Below are 18,769 nucleotides of genomic sequence, written 5' to 3' on the forward strand. Positions count from 1 at the left end.
AATTCTGCTTTAAATTTTTTCTTTTCTCCACAATTTAATTCTGCTTTAAATGCTCTTCACCTTTTATGGGCCTAAGCAGGACGTCCTCAGGTGTATTTAATTAAAAAAAAAAAGCAACCTCCAAACCAACGAACTAGACAATAAAGTGTTAACCCCAGGAGAAAAGGAAGAAATAAATATATTTGTTTGTCTATCTGTTTGTTTGTCCTAGGGAACCAAAAGAAAGAAATATGATGAAGAACGAAGACACAGGTTTTACTGTGGACAATACACAAACCTCTCCCTTTTCCCGCTGCCTGCAGCCACTGAGCCCTGTTACAAAGCCACACAGAACGACACAATTTGGTGAAGAATTCAGACAGCACCTCTCACATTTCCGCTATGGCCCTCCTCCTCTTGGAGACATGGAAAGTTTTCAGGGGTCCTTAGAAGGAGGGTCTCGGAAACGAAAGAGCATGCCAACAAAAATGCCTCCTTCTATTGCTCTTGAGGGTTCCTCATCACCACCCCACAGACCTGAAGATCAAAATGATATAGGGTCTTCCAGTCTTCCCTTGGTGTTTCAACAGCCAGTACAGCCCAAGTACAGTTCCCAGATGATCGACCTCTGCAACTTTGGTTTTCAGTTCTACAGAACTCTGGAGCATTTTGGAGCCAAGACCATTAAGCAAGAACCAGTGAAGCCTAACATGGCATGGCCCAGTAGTCCAGCATTCATGCAGGCTCCTTACCCCTATTATCCTAAAGTCCATCCTGGCTTAATGTTTCCTTTTATTGTGCCCCCAAACCTTCATTTCAGGAACCCCATTCAAATGAAAAGGCCTCCAGAGCCACCCTTCAGGAGGGCAGAAGTGAGAGAAAGTGGTGAAAATAAACAGAAAGTGGAAAGAGTAGATGTCAACCTTCAGATAGATGACAGCTACTACGTTGATGTTGGGGGTGAACAGAAACGCTGGCAATGTCCCATGTGTGAGAAGTCCTATACATCCAAGTACAATTTGGTCACCCATATCTTGGGGCACAGCGGCATTAAGCCACATGCTTGCTCCCGATGTGGCAAGCTTTTCAAGCAGCTGAGCCACTTGCACACTCATATGCTTACACACCAGGGCACAAGGCCACACAAATGCCAGGTGTGCCACAAGGCTTTCACTCAAACCAGTCACCTGAAGAGACACATGATGCAACACAGTGACATCAAGCCTTACAACTGCAGGATCTGTGGCAGAGGTTTTGCCTACCCCAGTGAGCTGAAAGCACATGAGTCCAAGCATGAGAGTGGCCGAGAGAACATTTGTGTGGAGTGTGGTCTTGACTTCCCCACCCTGGCCCAGCTGAAGAGACACTTAACAACCCACCGTGGCCCAATACAATACAATTGCACTGAATGTGATAAGACCTTCCAGTACCCAAGTCAGCTGCAAAACCACATGATGAAGCACAAAGACATCCGTCCCTATATCTGCACTGAATGTGGCATGGAGTTTGTGCAGCCCCACCATCTCAAACAGCACTCCCTAACTCACAAGGTAAGCCATCACATGTTGTCTTCTCACTTTGTATCAGACAGTAGCACAAAGATTACAGAATGATACAGAATGATACAGAAAGATTCACCTACCTCCTCAGAGGGAAGGTGACCAGTCTACAAAGACTCATGCTGGCCATTTGCCAGCAGTAGGATTTTGTGCAGAGCAGAAGTCTCAGCAATACTCTCAACAATGGAACCTAGATGTCTCTGACAATCTCAAGAAAGTAAAATCAGAAAAGTAAAAGTAAGTTTACTTTACAAAAGTAAAAATGCAAAAATATTTTGGTATAAACAGGACTTTATTTAAACCACCTGTATTGCTTCCCATAATTGTGTTCACATCTCTCTGTTTCTGGCTTTTATTTTCAGAATGACCTTCTGTGAAATAATTTGATTTTGCAGAGCTGTCTAACACCTAAAAGTTTTAACAGAAATTTTCTTCTGAAATATATATGTATTCTTTTGCATCCCTTAATTGGGAAGTAGGTGGTATAGAGTAGGCTGTATGTATGTGGCAAAAGAAAGCATATTATTACTCATCAGATTTTGAAGAATCATTATAATGAGACATTTAGGGAAAAAAATACACAAAACAACACAACAACAAAACACAACCTAAGAAAAAATCCTGTTTGTGTAGAAATTATTCTAAATGCCAGTTATGGACAAAGAGGACCATAATCCCAGCCAATTTATATCAAGTGGCAGTCTTACCATGGCTGTCAGTAATGACAGCTATGTCAGTTTTGACTAGGAGTAGGCTTTGGAACACATCCAGAAAACACCACTTTAAAAAATGTGAAAAATATAAATGCTCCATTCAAGAATGTCTGAAATTGTTATCCACCATTATAAAAATATGATAAATGCATACAAATGACATATTTTATAAAAATTGCTTCCAGTTTTGAATATGTTTTTCATTTAACACATGAATTTTAGATTTATATGAAAAACAGTAAAAATACAGAAAGCTAGAGGCACATTTTCTTTTGAACAACCTCTACTTCCACATTTACTTTTTCTTCTTCACTATTCTATTACCATTTCTGCTCTCTTTGGAGATTCCCTGGTCTTTGGATTTACCATACAAAATTCTACTAATTTAAAACATGTTTTTTTTTTTTTTTTTTTTTTTTTTTTTTTTTTTTTTTTTTGTCATAGGAAATGCAATGTCCTTGAGCCTTTAGAGAGCTTCTGCTTCTTTGTCCACAGCTGCAGGTGGATTCAGCTGTGAACATAATTAACAGTACTTAGCTGCCCAAATGCAGCCTCAAATCGGATAGCTGGATGCTGAGAATCGCTGTGGGTGTTCACCGTTTCAGATCTGCAATTAACTCTATAAAAACCACTGAGTGGCACAAAAGAGACTGGCATTTCATGTCTTATTTGTAAATGGGGCCTGCAGGATAAATAATTGCTCTTGGCACTTCACTGGTAAATCTTCACTACTTGCAGCAAGTTATACTCAAACTCCTAAAGGGTTTAGTGGAAAATTCATTGATTTTTGTAGCACGGAAATGACTCTGAGAAGCTGGCAGTTAGTACATACATGTATGACCAAGAATACTGATCTGTTTATTGGTAAATTGATTATATGGTATAGAGAGTGACAGAAACATTCTGTGACCACCAGAATAAAACAGGTTACTCCACTATGGTTAATTAGAGTCCCACAAAGAGTAAAAAGTATTTTCTCTTCAGCGAATATAATATGTAGATCATTATTTGGTGATATTGCTTAACTACTTCTCAGCTATTTCTGATTATTTTCATTTGCTTCTTCAAAACAAGGATAGATTTTTTTTTTTTTGGAAGCCAATGATGTTAAACTACCATAGTCAAGCACTTCTTCAGTCTCTTAACTGGTTAACTTTTAATCTTCGTCCACAAGTGTTCACATTTGACCAGTACCTTACACAAGCTGTAGAGAAGGAAAGAGAAGCTGTGCTACTGACTACGTCTCATGGATTTGTAAATTTAGCAATGGAAACAAAACTCCTTATTTCATCAAGCTTAGATTTTATTTTCCTTCTCTGCTTCTCAGACTCTTGTAAGAACTTGCCAAGAAAAAAAATGTGTCCATTACTAGAGCAAATAATGTTAAAGGCAAAATAATTGCTTACCTGCTTTGCTAATGTAGAATGAACAATTTATATATTGTGAAATGATCTACAAACTATTCATTTTTATTATTATTATTATTTTTATTTTTATTTTTTTTCCCTCTTACAGGGTGTGAAAGAACACAAATGTGGAATCTGTGGCCGGGAATTTACTCTGCTGGCCAACATGAAGCGACATGTCCTGATCCACACCAATATCAGAGCATACCAATGCCATTTGTGCTTCAAGAGCTTTGTGCAAAAGCAGACTCTCAAGGCACATATGATTGTTCACTCTGATGTCAAGCCTTTTAAATGCAAGGTAAGTGTATCTCCTTTGATGACGGAGGCATAAACTCATAGAATGTTTCTGGAATATTACCACATTGTGATATGAAAGAATTAGAAAAACAAGACTTGCTAACACATTCTATGGCTATATTTAAATTAGCATAAAATAGTCCAGTTTCCTTTCTTGATCCAGGTTCTGCTTAGGTAGCACAAAAGAATGGAGTTAAGTGTCTGTGATTTACTCGCTTCCCCTTCAATATCAATAACGTTCGTCCTGTAGTATTTTTTTTTTCCGCTTAGTGAGCATTGAAATGCCACTGAGGTTTGAGGACAATAAACATACCTGACATTTGCCTAGTACAGCCACCCAAACAGAAGTTTAAGTGCTTAATAGCTTGAAACACTGACTAAACACATAGATCCTGCACCCCACAGAGGACCATGGAAAAGCAGCAGCCAGCAGTTCACACAGTGATGCTATGCAACAGTTCAGGGAAAGACTCAAAGAAAACCACAGCAAAACAGAACTGCAGAATGGGCCAAAGGTTTTGGCTTTGGTTTTCTTGACTGCACTCATCTCTAATCTTTTCCTTATGGATCATTCATGTTTATTTTCTTACTCAGTATTAGACACTACATCTGTCCTCCTTGCTGTCTTTTTGGTTCATTACTGTAATCATACCTGGTGAAGCCAGAGACTGGGTTTTATTCCCTCTTTGGTCTGCTCTAAGATATGGAGAAGAGAATGTTACCCTGTTTATGCCTAAGTAACGGAAGTTTGGTCTGGAAGAGATTTCTAGAACTTTTTCATCCAACATCTTCATGGAATTAAATATTTTCTTAAATTGAGTCTTTCATTCAGAAGCACAGTGGGATGAAGAATTTTTAATGGAATGATTCTCTCCTGAAAACCATAGACCTTCAAAATATCATGGGAAAATATTGCTTTTATAGTAGTTTTAATAGAAAAATATCAGAGTTATTATTTCTGAATTCTTCATTTTGTTTTGATAACATCGAAGTGTTTCACTTTGAAAAAAAAGGTAAAAACAAAGACTTTCAACTTTAGCATTTTGTTTTATTTCTATTTATATCCTATTAAAATATTATTTTCTATACTAACACTTATTCTATATTGATAAAATAATTTTTGTTACTGAAATACTTGGGTAGTTCCATGCCAAGTCTGCTGGAGACTTTCATTCTTTAAATACACCTGTAACCCTATGGCTTTGTTCCCTTTTGATCAGTCATCCTATGACCCCTCACATTTCAGAAAAAGAAAAAAATCTGTTGTTTGATAAGCTTTTCTGGATGTAGTATCTTCACAGAATCATTAGGATCCATGCTATTTCTGAGAAATGTGTCAGTTAGTTAGCTGGAAGTTTGTGTTCATGCTAGGATTTGATGATGACAGGCTATTAAAACTTGGAGATGTCAACAGTGTGAGTCAGGAACTGGAGTACCAACAGTGTGTTTTCCAGCCAGTAACAAAAGCTTTTTAGGAACACCTGTTTTTCTTATACATTTTTCAATTCTTTGTCCCCACCCAATGTTCCTAGGAGAGAAGAAACAAGTAAGCACAGTGAACCAGCTTCATCTGTGGCTGTTGGTTTATGAATCAACGTTAGTGTCCCTGAACTTAGTGAAGATCTTGCTAATAAGCAAAGGGAGAACTAGGGTTTGCTCTTTGGCATTAGGAACATCCCTCGCCTCCCTGTCAGAGCCCTTGAAAGTCTCACAAGTATTTCTGGCTGGTATTCAGAGGGTTAAGGCAATGACCAGATAGCAGCCTTTTGGCACCAAGCTCCTCCTCGGCAGAAGGAAGGATATAGCTGTATGAACAGCCTGCTTAACAATGGCTCACATGTCCCCAGGGAACCGCCTGCAAATAGATTTCATCTTGCTTTCTCTTGTACTTTTCAAAGCTTCCTGTTTTCTCACGGTCCTTTTGGACAGTTTACAGTCTTTCTCCCTCTCCCTCTCTCTTTGAGGAAAGGAACACCCTTCTTATGAAGAAAGAAAAAAAAAAAAAAGAATGCAAGGGAAAGAGAGCACAGCAGTAGTCTTTCTACTTCACCACATGCAATGGTTTTCTTTACCTTTTTCTCACAGAAAGAAAAAAAAAAAAAAAAGAAAGAAAGAAAGAAAGAAAAAAGAGGCTTTCCTATGTGTCTAATCACAGCTAAGCACAGACTATCTGAAATGAGGGAGTAGCAAAGAGCTGTCCCTTCTGTTTCCGCATCCAGCTGCAGGCTGGATCCGTGTTTGATTTTTCTCTGAAGAGTGAACATCTCTGTAGCTCTTAAAGGCCTGGGTCTATGCTTCCTTCTTTATTTTTGTTTTAAACAAAACCACTGAGTATTTCTGAAAGAGTTGTACCAAATGGTTCAGAAGTGCTAATTCTGATTTGTAAAGGAAGCTCCTCTGAAATTAACAGTTGCTTTAAGCGATAAAGTCGGTAATGTTCCAGACACATAATAAAGAATGTAATCAAGCTTTCTCCAGTGCAGCCAGCCAAATGCACTTCACAGCAGAATTTTTGAACTCCCTTTCTACTACTGTAAATATGCAGTTAAAGGTGAGCCTAAACAATTCTGGTTTACAGCCACAGGTCAAAATATCTTCTTTGCCAAGTAGGAAGTTGCTTACATATTTCAGATGAATTGGGCTCTGCTCCGGTGCTGAAGAAAGGTAGTATGAGACATACTCAGTCTTCATTCCCATTTGGTAATGTTTTTTTAGAAGTTCCAGTCTATACCACTTTTGCCCATTGCTCATAAAATTGTGGGTTTACATTAGGAATTAAACCCAAAGAAGATATGAGTTATAAGTACTTTTGGAAGAAACAAAACAAGACTGACAAAAATAGCAGGGTTATACTTCATGCAGCGGTTTAAGAAGACAAAGTCTATTGTTGAACTAATTCAGCATTTCTTGCAAAATATACTAAAGTCTTTTTCACCAGCCAGTGCATCAAAATGTGTTCAGCAGATTTACAGCTGAGGTTTTTCTCTTCAGGATGAGAATTTTATTTTGTCTTTACTGGAGAGCCTAAGGTCTGCAAGCAACTATGTTGTTTGTTATTCCAAGCTCTCTTGTGTGAATGTTACATCCCTCTGAGTGCTAAGATGCTCTGTGGTGACTTCTGGAGACCTCTCCCATGGCTTTGGGTCATCTTTCACATCGTTCAGCAGTGGTCCCAACCCTGTCCTGTCAGAGAGGAAGAAAACATTTTCCCCTTCCTAGTTTGGTGTGCAGATTCAGGCAGTGGTTTAAGAACTGGCTGTGAATTTCAGCTAGCTCTGAGCTGCTGTCTTCCAGCATGTGAGCTTCAGAACAGCTCCCTTCACCCTCTAAATCATGGGCATTCATCTGAAACCCATCTTGTGTGTTTTGAAAGGGACATCTTACTCATATACCATGCCACACAGAACCATCATTCTGAGAACAATTCCCATATCTGCGTTTCTTTCACTTTCCTGCCACACCTCTCTACTCTGGCACCATTTCCTCATGTCCCCAGAGGACACTGCAGGATGGTAACACATTATGTGTCTCTAAGACAGTGCATGACTTTGGGAAATTGAAAGCCTACCCTCTTTATTCAGACACACAAAACCATTATGTTGTAAGAAACTATCCTTTAGGAGGTCCCCTCTCCTGTTGTCATAAAGAAAGAGAAATAAATGCTGATAAGCCAGAAAAAAAAAGCTCCTACTAGACCAAACTTAATACTCAATACTTCATAAAGTATTTTTATATGCAAAATAGGTTTTCATGAAGTACTCTAGCCCTTCACCTGTTCAATCGGATTTTCTTTTCTTAACAATATAGATGAAGAAGCGAAGACCTAGCTATCAGAAAGCAAAAGCTAGTGAGAATGCTGGTCAGCCACAATACAGGCAGATAACCATAAGCCTCCTGCTAAGAGGTTGTAGAGAAGTATTGTTATCGACATTCTTATAGACAGAGAAATATTGACGTTTCGTATACAGTTCAAGCAGCTGTAAAGATCCAATCAGCTGCTCTTCTTCCTTGTGATTTTTCTGTGATCCTCGGTGCTTCTTCTCTTTGTTTCCTCACAGCACTTTCAGAAGACTTTTGGTGCATTCTTTTCACTGAATATAAGTCATCAGCTCTCTTTGAATGCAAAGGAGAGACGGTTCTCTTTCCTGAGTGGATGGATGACCCTTGGAATATATCTTATTTTCATAGATTATTAACTCATTTTCAGTGGCTATTTTTTTTCCCCCACTTTCTCTGTGAGCACTTTGCTGATAATTTTTTTTTTAATTATTATTTTTATTTTTTGCTAGAACATTCATTTTAGTAAAGTCACAGAGAGAAAATTACAGAAATAATGCGGCTCTAGAAAATACATATTCAAGCAAATGAGCATTTCCAGAAGTTTTCTCTTTGAAGTATTCAATCAGCTCTAGTTTTTATTTAAAAATAATACTATTGAAATTTTTTTTATTAGCAAATTTGTTCCATTTTGGTTTCAAGAGCAAATGATTCAATACTACTTCACCTAGGTTCATTTCACTACTTAGGTTTCATTCAGATATTGCAGCTAATGGCTGTGTGAATTCGAATCAAAAAGTACTATGCCTGACCTTCTCTACTGCCAAAATAAATTGAGTAAAAACTTTGTCAGATTAGACCATAATTTGGTGGAACCTCAGTAACTGCTTTTTAATCATTTTATCCCAGAAGAGTACACTCCTTGAAAAATAAAATAAATTACTCAGAGATTCTGGCTCACATAGTAACAGGGATGGTAACAAGATGACTTTGATGGTATGACTATTTGTCTAAAATCTATCCAAAAAAGTGGTAAAAGTTGAAAGCAAACACAGAAGTTTACATGGGATGGAAACAGCCACTTGAATATGAATAAAATTATAAATCCTGATAAGGAAAGACCAGAAGACAAGTTAAGACTAGAAGCTTATAATAGTGATGTCAAAATTCCATGTCTTGAGACTACATTTGATTTATAAGGAACAAGACTACAAAAGGACCCATCTAGAAAAATAACAACAAAGAAGATAATACTTATTGTTTCATCAAAGGGAATCCTGCAAGATCAATGTCTCAAGCTGTCAGGAATGTGCTTTAGGGAAAGCTGAGTCATTCTTGCGGCCCGCTGTTTAAATTCCAGCTTACTCACCAGAGACACCAAAACACAGAAGCTGGTAAACAGAAGAGGAGATGATCAGAGATGAATGTGGGGAGCAAGAAGCAAAGAAAAAAAGGAATTGCTTTTTCTGGCTTTAAGCAAAATGTGCAGTCATTTCCATTGCACTAAAGGAGAAGTGATATTCTGCCTGATTGTTTCATAAAAACCCTTCATTTTATCTTGTATCTCCATCTCTGCCTGACATTATTCTTGATTACTGGATAGATTCACAGACTACAAACTAAATAGCTCACTGAGACAGAAAGTTAAACTCTGAATTTCATTCAAGTGAAGAGCTTTTCAGGTTATGCACTGAAGTCTCCCCCTTCCTTAAAACAACATCCCCTGATTTTAGGGAATCTTTGACCATGTGTCTCTCCTACTCACCAAATTTTAAAAATGGCAGCACTGCAAGAAGCTCTAGATGGATGAAATTCAACTACATATTCTTGTCTTTAGTGTTTCACTTGTATCTTTGAAAAGAAAAGTTGCAGCCAGAAGAAGTTAAGGCTCAAGTTGAGAAGGATAGGTTACATTTGCCTTTAAAAATATTCTTCTCAGAAATACCCCTACAAAAACTAATCATTTTTATTTTTACTGTTTTTGACAGCTGTGTGGAAAGGAGTTTAACAGAATGCACAATTTAATGGGACACATGCACTTGCACTCAGACAGTAAGCCTTTCAAGTGCCTCTACTGTCCCAGCAAATTCACCTTGAAGGGGAACCTAACAAGGCACATGAAAGTCAAACATGGGGTCATGGAAAGAGGATTTCATTCTCAAGGTAATATTTATCAGCAAACTTATTCTCTAAGAGGTTTGAAAACACACATCAGTAAGTTTGAACGGGCTTTGTACCACAGATCTACAATTTTATATCATAGATCCAATGCTATTGGAGGAGATTGAAACTCATATATCTGGGAGATTATTAACTATCTATTTTACTGCAGTGTTACAGATCAGAGATACCCATGAAACCAGATTTCTGATGAGACAGAGGTACAGGCTGAGATGGAGCAATAGTTGGAGAAAAAATGAGACAGCACTTGTGAACACAAAGGAAGTAATTTCAGCACGCTATATTGCTGTTCTCAGGTGTTAGGGAGAATACAGTCAGTAGTGCTAAATCACAGGACTTATCAAGCCACACCAAAAGTTCTTGTACTTAAGCCCATGGTTCCCAGTCTTCATCGCTTTGGGGATGGTGCAATATCCATAGTACTGCAGAGCTTCTTCTAGCATGTAGGTACTCCTGACACACAAAAGACAGTGAGCTGGTGGAGTCTCATTCTTAGTGAGACTAGCACATGTAGCTGGCCAAGGATATGCTTGGAGGATGTAGCTGAAAATGCATTGGCCTTAGAATCATTTAGGTTAGAAATGACCCTCTAAGATTATCAAGTCCAAACATTAACCTAGCACTGCCAAGTCTACCACTAAATCATATCCGTAAAGATCACACCAGCATGTCTTTTGAATACTTCCAGGGATGGGGACTTAACTACTTCCCTGGGGTGACTCTACAACTTTCCTGACTGAAGGTGTCGTTCCAATATTTCTGAACAAATTTTTCAGTTTTTGATCAGTTTGACTCTTGAATGCTGACAGACCACACCCTAGCAACCATTTTAAAGAGCACATTATTTCTCAGACATATCTGGTTAGAAATTTATAGTATTTCTCTCATGTTAGAGGTACATCCACATGTTTTTAACATGAGAATACATCATAAATCCATCCAAAGCTGACAGAAGAAAAAAGTCTGGAAGTTTTCACTTGTCTTTCTCATTGCTTATTGGATTCCACATTGGAATGGAAGCCTGAATAGCTCTATGTACAGGAGCCTTTCTGCTCAAGATACATTTATTCTGTGCCATATTGATACATCTGACATTAATCGAAGGCTGTAAGCTCAAATCCAATTTGCAGAGACACATGAGAATGGAAGAAGGCAATTCTCCCTCATCTCAAAGTTTATGGGCTTTTGACAGTTCAGGGTATCTGGCAAAGTATTTCCTCCCTCTGACCCAACACATACACTTCCTAAAATCATGTGCACACATGCCAATGCTATCTAGAAAAGTGAAGGTATTAGGGAGGATTGTTTTGAGCATTTGAATAGTCAAGATATTTTGTTTGTTTAGACTGGATAAATAACTCTCTTGAGGGTAATAATTATTGCAGCCTAAAATTTAGGCTTTAATACATCCTAATGTGTATGGAAAACACGACTTGTAATGACATTTGGGACAAAGTTTACAAAGATCCTGACAAGTAATGCTGTAAATAGCTTTTTTTTTTTTTTTTTTTTTTTTTTTTTCTTCCCCCTCCCCCCTTTACATATCCTACCACACCATGCTAGTTACATGATTACTTGTAATTGAAGACAGCCTAAGTACAGTAATTCTTCAGTCCTTTAGGCTCATCAGACACAAAAAATTTGTAAAGGCTGCCACCTGCTCACGAGCCATTTTAACAAATACAACACAGTTGCAAAGTAACAGCTGTATCTAGAGAGGCTGTATAAATCCCGAAGACAATGAATCAAATTACTGAGAGGGAAAAAAAAAATAAAAATCTAAGCAAGTAAAATAATTTCTGCTATAGATTTTTGCTGCTGAGTGAAATCCTCATCCCAGTTGTGTCAACATTTTTTAAATTAAGATGGACTGTACCTGTAATATCTGAATCTTCTCTGCATCCCGATAGCAACAACTGGGTTTCTAGCAAGAACAGAGAGGAGATGCTTTGACAAATACTAAGATGAAACAGACACAGGTCCACACTCAGTTTTATACAGTGCAGTTCAAAATTTTCATTTGGCTCTGATGATTTCCTCAAGCTGAAGCACTAACTAGGTCATGAAGCTTTTCAGTGGCACTGGATGAGAGCAAAAAAGTTGAGGAGAGAGGAGGTAGTGGACTGATGAGAGAGAATTTTCTTTTAATTTTAGTGTAGAAACTTTGAACTGGAGTGTCCACAGAACAAACATCTTAACACATTTTTAATCTCTTCCACTCCTCTGGAAAAAAAATGTGTAAAAACTAGAACTTTGATTTTGGCATGTGATGGTTTAGATCAAAGTGTTCACTAAAAAAAAAATAGGAAGAAGGAAGTGGGTAGGTTCACTGGCAAAAATAGTTTACAAGAGGCCAGACACTTCACTTTTATTCCTAGCTCTCTCACTAAATGTCTGGCATGAACAGCAGAATGTTTCGTGTGTCTTGACCTGGTTGTGAGGTGAATCCAATAGCACTTCTTTTAACAGCATCTCAAAGGGGATGTCATGAGATGTAAACAGTAAAGTGTTTGGACATAGCTGAGTGGAAGACAGAGGTAAAATGTCAAATAGAAGGCCACCTCAAATTTTCTGTTTTAACCATGTATCACCTACTAACATTTGCTATATATAAATTATTCCTTTTCTCACCCCTCTTAACACTACAAGGTTTTGGAAGAGGAAGAATTGCTCTGTCCCAGACAAATGTCTTGAGAAGCTTGGAACAGGAAGAGCCCTTTGATCTTTCCCAGAAGAGCCAAGGGAAAGGAATCTCATTTCATTCAGATGGTGAGAGTGCCAAAGGAAGCTCATGCCAGGAAGAAGAGGAAGACAACTGCTATGAGGCAGAGCAGTACAGCCCTGGCATGTATCATCATGACAACAACAAGCTATATACACCTCAAGATCTGTCTGGCAAACCAGACTGCATGATGAAGGGCTTCAGAGAGTCCTACTGCAATGAGAATGAAGAAATGTTAAGTGAGGGAGGACTGGAGAGGAGAATAGGGGATTCAGACAGCCAGGAGAGCCAAGGAGAGAGAGACACCACAAACAATAAAGAACATCTGAGCTTTAGATCTTTCGAAAAGGCCAGACTTGGCCATTCTCTCTCTGATTACTTGTATTTCAAGCACAGGAACAAGAGTTTGAAAGAATTACTGGAAAGAAAAATGGAAAAACAAACAATGCTTATAGGCATTTAAATGGACATTTTAAAACAGCTGTAAAATGAGAAACAGATAGCTTTTAGCATGAACTGTAATTTACCAAAGCCTGAAATTTTGTAGTAGTCTTTAGAAATCAACAGGCTAAATCAATAAAATAAATTAAGGTAAAATACGTACATGAAAACAATAAAGCAGTTAAAGGGGATAAAGAAATGCACTAGGTTTTAAACAATAACATTTTTACACTTATCCATTTGATGTATAAACAGACAATGGGGTGGGTACAGAAGTTTATTTTCCTTTATCTGTGGTGGTAGAGACTTATACACGATTTTCTACTTATCAAAAGCAACATACTTTAGTGTTTGATTTATTATCTGTTTAAAATATATATGAACACTTCTAACCATAGGTGTCAAAAAATCTGAAAATAGTAAATATTTCACAGCATAAGCAAGAGAACTGTTAAATATGGTGTGCACGAAAGTGCTATCCCTCTCAGAACTAACACATCCACACTTTCATTTACTGCAGTGAGTATGTTAGTTTAATGACTTACAATGAAAAATGGGGAACAAATTAAGAAGAAATGCTAACTTTTTATAGGATAGTGAAGTGCAATTTTGTAAGGCTCTGAAAAGACTTGGTTTTTGTTATGGTCGCAGAAGCTTTTCCTCCGGCAAATGAGATGCTTGTATTTTGCTATGTTTCAGTCAGTATGGAAGTATTCATCAATTCTTCAAGTGAAATAGCATGGACAATATTGACATTTTATTCTAATGTCCGTTCACACCAATGCATTTAATGAGCAGCAGCAGCAAGTAGCATTTGCAAGTCTTGCTGTAATTACACACAAAACAAAGAGAGTCATTTCATTGAGAAAATGATGTAATTTTGCCATTTATCTCTTCCAGTTTATCTTGGCTAGCAAGCTTGAAATTATGAAGTCTGATCAGATTTTATGTTGGAAGGGATGCCAAAAAAGAGCCCTTACAGGGCAAGCAATACTTTACAGAGAATAACAGTTTTTAGATTTCCTCTTATCTGAGTCAGATTTTTTCCCTCATTAACACAGCTTGACCAGTGAGCTCCAAGCCTTACAGAAGAATTCCACTCATGCTGTTTTTAATGAGTCATTCCCAGCTTTATATCCTCTGATTCCCATACAATATAACAAAGATGCTGAAAGTACATTTCATTAAGTACACTCCATCAATTACATGAGTTGTTTGACTAGCACCTTGATTCCCACATTTTCAAGATGTAAGACAAATGGCCCCAAGCCATTCCATTGCTTATAAGGAAGTAAAGATTTAAGTCATTTAATTATTCCTTTGTCATTTAGGGAACACATCTCAATAGTTTAAATCCCCCATATATGGTACATCATTTCCAAATATTACTACCTTCTTCACTTACCTGCCAAGCCCTTGATTCAGAATACCTTGTTGTAATGCTTAACATACAGTAAGTTATAATTAAATGTAAAGTCATATTCTTACAGCTTGCTAAGGCTAGAAGCCTGTTGCTGCAGCTCTCTACCATTATAAGAAACTTCTCACCTTACAGAAGTAACAATTCTCACACCTACCAGTTAATCAATCATATAAAACTGTGTTTGTGCAGTCTGAGCTTGCAGGAGATGGTTCCGTCTTTCAGTATTCAAACTTGGCACAATAAAGACTCTGAATGAAAAGGAGAAAAAACTGTTGATGTGTGAAGCTTTAATGTACGGGTTGCTCTTCTAAATGTAATTAACTCTACAGCTGATGTACATACTTTTTTTAAAATAAAGAGGGTAGACAAAGTTGATGTGGAATGTAAGTGGATTCAGGACAACTGAATGATGTCTTTCAAAATGAGGTGTATTTCAGAGGTACACAGGCCATTGTTTTCAGTGAAGAGCTATTTTATTATATACATTTAACTTGTCCTTTGCTGCATAATAACTCCTTAAAAAAGGAGCCGTCTTTCAAGGAAATCTTGGTTGAGCAGAGGAATCAGAAAATTTTCTAGAGTAATATGTTCAGCCTCATTCTTTCTAGGACTACAGGGGAAAAGACCAAGTAGATATTCAGTGTGATCTATGAGATTGTCTCTTAGAAACGGGAAGAATTCCTGCATTTACCCTCCTTGTAATTATCTTGCCTCTGCCAGAAAAAAATCCCACTTACTCTCAGAAATGTCTCTTTAAGGTGGTATAGTTCCCAGCTTTGCAGTTTTTAAGATCAGTCCTCTCCACCTTCACAGCCATATTAGTTCCTATGATAAAATAAATATACAACAAAATCTGGAGCCTAGTTTTATATATATATATACACATATACACACACATATATATGTATGTATGTATGTATTTATATATTATATAATGCATTTTCTATAATTTCTGTAATGCTGATGAATTGCATTCAGCAAGGCCCTGCAGTTCTGCCAGGTGTAAAGCAAAAATACAACCCTTTCATCACAAAACATTGTTGTTTATAAAATGGAGAATGTTACAGGACAGGCAGACAATCCTTATCAAGAAAGAAACAAGTGGTTACATATCAAGACCATTCCAGAAAAATGGAACAAAGAAGACATTTTCAGCAGAGTTCAACTCCCATTTTCTTATGTGAACTAGTGAGCAGAATTTTCAGAAATGCCTAGTATAGTTCAGTCGTCTCTCCCTGTAGTTGAAAGTGCTGTACATGAGAGGAGTTGGTCTTGAATTCCATGGAAAATCTATCTGTAGCAGATAACATCCTAACCATGAAAACGATGTATTCTAAAAGTATACAGTCCAGAGTACCTGTACAGGGATTTCCCCCATAAGGAAAAGTGCCAGAGGTGTCCTCATGAAAGTAAATCACTGGAAAAAATTCTGGTTGTCTGAATGATTAACCCACACATTTTCAATCTAACTTCCTCTGCAGCCAATTTATCTACTTCAATTCCACATCTCACTGGAGCAAAAGCAATTGACAACCATATACATACAGGAAGGTAGAAAGGAGTAAGGGTACCCAGAGTAGCAGTGCTATTTGTGACTAATTTGTAATGTGTATCACTTTTCTTGCATTTTTCCTAGAAAGCGGATAATATTATATTACAATAAGACTTTGAGACTGTGCCCAGTCACATAGTCACACGAAGCTAATTCACAAGCACCCAAGGTTAATTCATATTGGAATAGCAAAGAACTCTTCCAAAAGCCTAAGTCACCAGTCAGAGGAATTGCAAACAAAACTGTTACTGAGATAAGAAGACAAGTGTCAAGTGACCCAGGCAAAGGGATTAGATGATAGTTCTCCCAACTGCAGAACATAATACAGCTGAGTTTATGACACTTGTTATAAAGAGGCCCTGGGGGACACATTAAAAGTGAAATAACAGCCTTCATTGTGAAGCACCTTGCTTTCCAAACATAAGTTATTTTCACACTATTTACATTGGCACCATTTTGGGAACAGACAGTAACAGCCTTTGGTTTTTAATAGCTTTGAAAATGCTTTATTGAAATTTGCTCTCATAATGAAGTTACTTCCCATTTCTAATTTCTGAGGGATTAGCTTCCTTGTTTTGCTTTGAATAGAGGCCCAGAAGCCCTGTAGAGCCATTGCTCCTAGACCTTTGGGCATTTTTTTTTTTTCTTTACTCCTTCCTAATCTGAGTCTACCTACCTTCTTCTTACAACATGGTAGGCAAAAATACATCTATATGACTCTTTGGTGAGTTGCGTTTTCAACTTGTGATATCATATGAAATTGAAAAGTCTTCACCACAACATCTATATTAAATCACATTCATACTGTTTCCCTCCATTACTACAAAAAGCCTAACTTCATTCTCTTAGAAAGCTTCAGAGCAAATAAGAATGACCACAAACTAATACAGCAGACATACTTTACAAACCAGATGCTCAAGAAGCCCCACTGAGTAACAGTAAATGTACAACACCATGAGTTTGAGTAAATGAAGACATGTAGATTGTTAAGCTGGAGATTTTTCTGCTGTTAAGAGCAGCAAGGAGAGCTCTGCAAGACACTGTGCAGAACAGAATAAGTGGATGAAAAATCAAAAGCTGGATTAGTAAAATCACAGGATAAAGAAATATGATGTATTTAGTGAGAAAGGTGAGTTGTAGGTAACTCTGAAATGATGTTTTGAGTTTGGCTACCTGGACTCAGCTATCTCCATATGAACTGGAGTTCTCTTGGCTGCTGAGCAGCCTCTAGCCTGTGATGGCAAAGAGAACTGCAATGTGCTCAGCAGCGCAAACGATAGAACACTCTATTTTAATTTTATAACATAATTTTATCCTGTGCTGTGTATTGCAAAACACACTCTTGGAAAGATACCAGAAAGACCAATTAATTCTGTTTTACTTGCCTTTTTATAACTCTGTTTTAGTCTCATGGCTATTCTTTGATTTCTCTCTTCATATTGTGCTGCTGGATTCTGTTGTTATGAGTGTACAGTTAAGAAGTAATAAAAGTACCATTGTTATTAAACCAAGAAGTTTTTCATAATTATTAACAGTTTTGAAAATAAGCCATGTCTGCTTTGCTGAACAACATGTATCAAAGCTAACATTTAATACTTCTAACAGATTTTGCAGATAATGTGGTGTGTATTTATTTCACATAGAACACTGGGCTATAATTTAAAACCCCAACTCAAAATATGAACCAACTATTGGTGAATATTCATTTTCTCTCTTTTCTTCTCAATAGCAAAAGCATATATGATGCATTGCATTAATTTAAACAAATAAATATATACAAGTGATGCTTCTGTACTATTGAAATTGATCTGGAGCTCTTGGCACCCAAGATATTTTATACACTAAACATATGGAGTTGGTCTCACAAGGCCATACTTCACTCAGCACCATTAAAGGGTGGTCCTTTTAAAGGAAAACCTAAAAGAATGACAGGAGAGTAGTTAGGAGACAAGGAAAGAAGGTTTGCCATGTCCCTTGAGACAGCACACTCATTTTATTATTACAGACTGCAGGGAGAACATAAAAATGCTTTGGAATGATCATGGCATTTGTTAATTTAGCATTAGAAAAGCTAAAAAAAAAAAAAAAAGAAAGGCGTAACCCTTACCTTAAAGATGTTTCAAAGGTCTTCATCTAAAAAGAAAAAACGAGACACAGATGTGTTAGAGTATTGAATTTAAGGAACTAGGAATTCCTTTAAATCTCAGGAATAAGCAGAAAACTCAGAAATCAGAGGTTAGGAGTTTCTTTTGTTGATGGAAAACATCACTACTAAGTGATGAGTAAATTATTAGATATGTTTTTTTTTTTAATGAGATCTGGATGGAATTAGCATTATCAGACTTCACAGAGACCATTTAAATTTGTTTTTGGACACAGAGAGAAAGCAACTGGAATACTGGTTATGAAATAATTCAAGTAATAAAGAAGTTATTCAGTTTCCAATTCTGAGAGGAATGCATCTTAAAAAAACCACAGAAGTCTCATACAAACACCAGAAATACATTGAGGCCAAATGAAACAGAAATAAACCTTCTTTTCTTTCTTATTTTCTTCTCTATCTCTCTCCCCCCATTTCTCTCCTCCCTTTTCCTTTTTGATTGCAAGTAATAAACACAATGAAGATTATAAACTAGTTCTACATGAGCAGGAAGATACGTTTCTTTATCTGGAGAATGACCTGCTTCATTCCCATGTGACTCAGTATCACTGATTC

At 37.2% G+C, this 18,769-nt stretch overlaps 1 protein-coding gene across 2 annotated transcripts in view; it reads left to right on the forward strand.

Annotated features, from left to right (window-relative positions):
- ZNF366 (zinc finger protein 366) overlaps positions 1-17,497 on the forward strand; it is a 37,771-nt gene extending 20,274 nt beyond the window's left edge. For both annotated transcript variants that reach the window (XM_084304663.1, XM_084304664.1), the window contains exons 3-6: positions 212-1,529; positions 3,767-3,958; positions 9,723-9,897; positions 12,565-17,497. In XM_084304663.1, coding sequence (XP_084160789.1) covers positions 231-1,529; positions 3,767-3,958; positions 9,723-9,897; positions 12,565-13,100 — 2,202 coding nt within the window. In that variant the 5' untranslated portion in view covers positions 212-230 and the 3' untranslated portion in view covers positions 13,101-17,497. The remainder of the gene's footprint in view (positions 1-211; positions 1,530-3,766; positions 3,959-9,722; positions 9,898-12,564) is intronic.
- Positions 17,498-18,769: the final 1,272 nt, after the last annotated feature.

This window comes from Netta rufina, assembly GCF_964035555.1.
Source record: "Netta rufina genome assembly, chromosome: Z".
NCBI classification, from domain to species: Eukaryota; Metazoa; Chordata; class Aves; order Anseriformes; family Anatidae; genus Netta; species Netta rufina.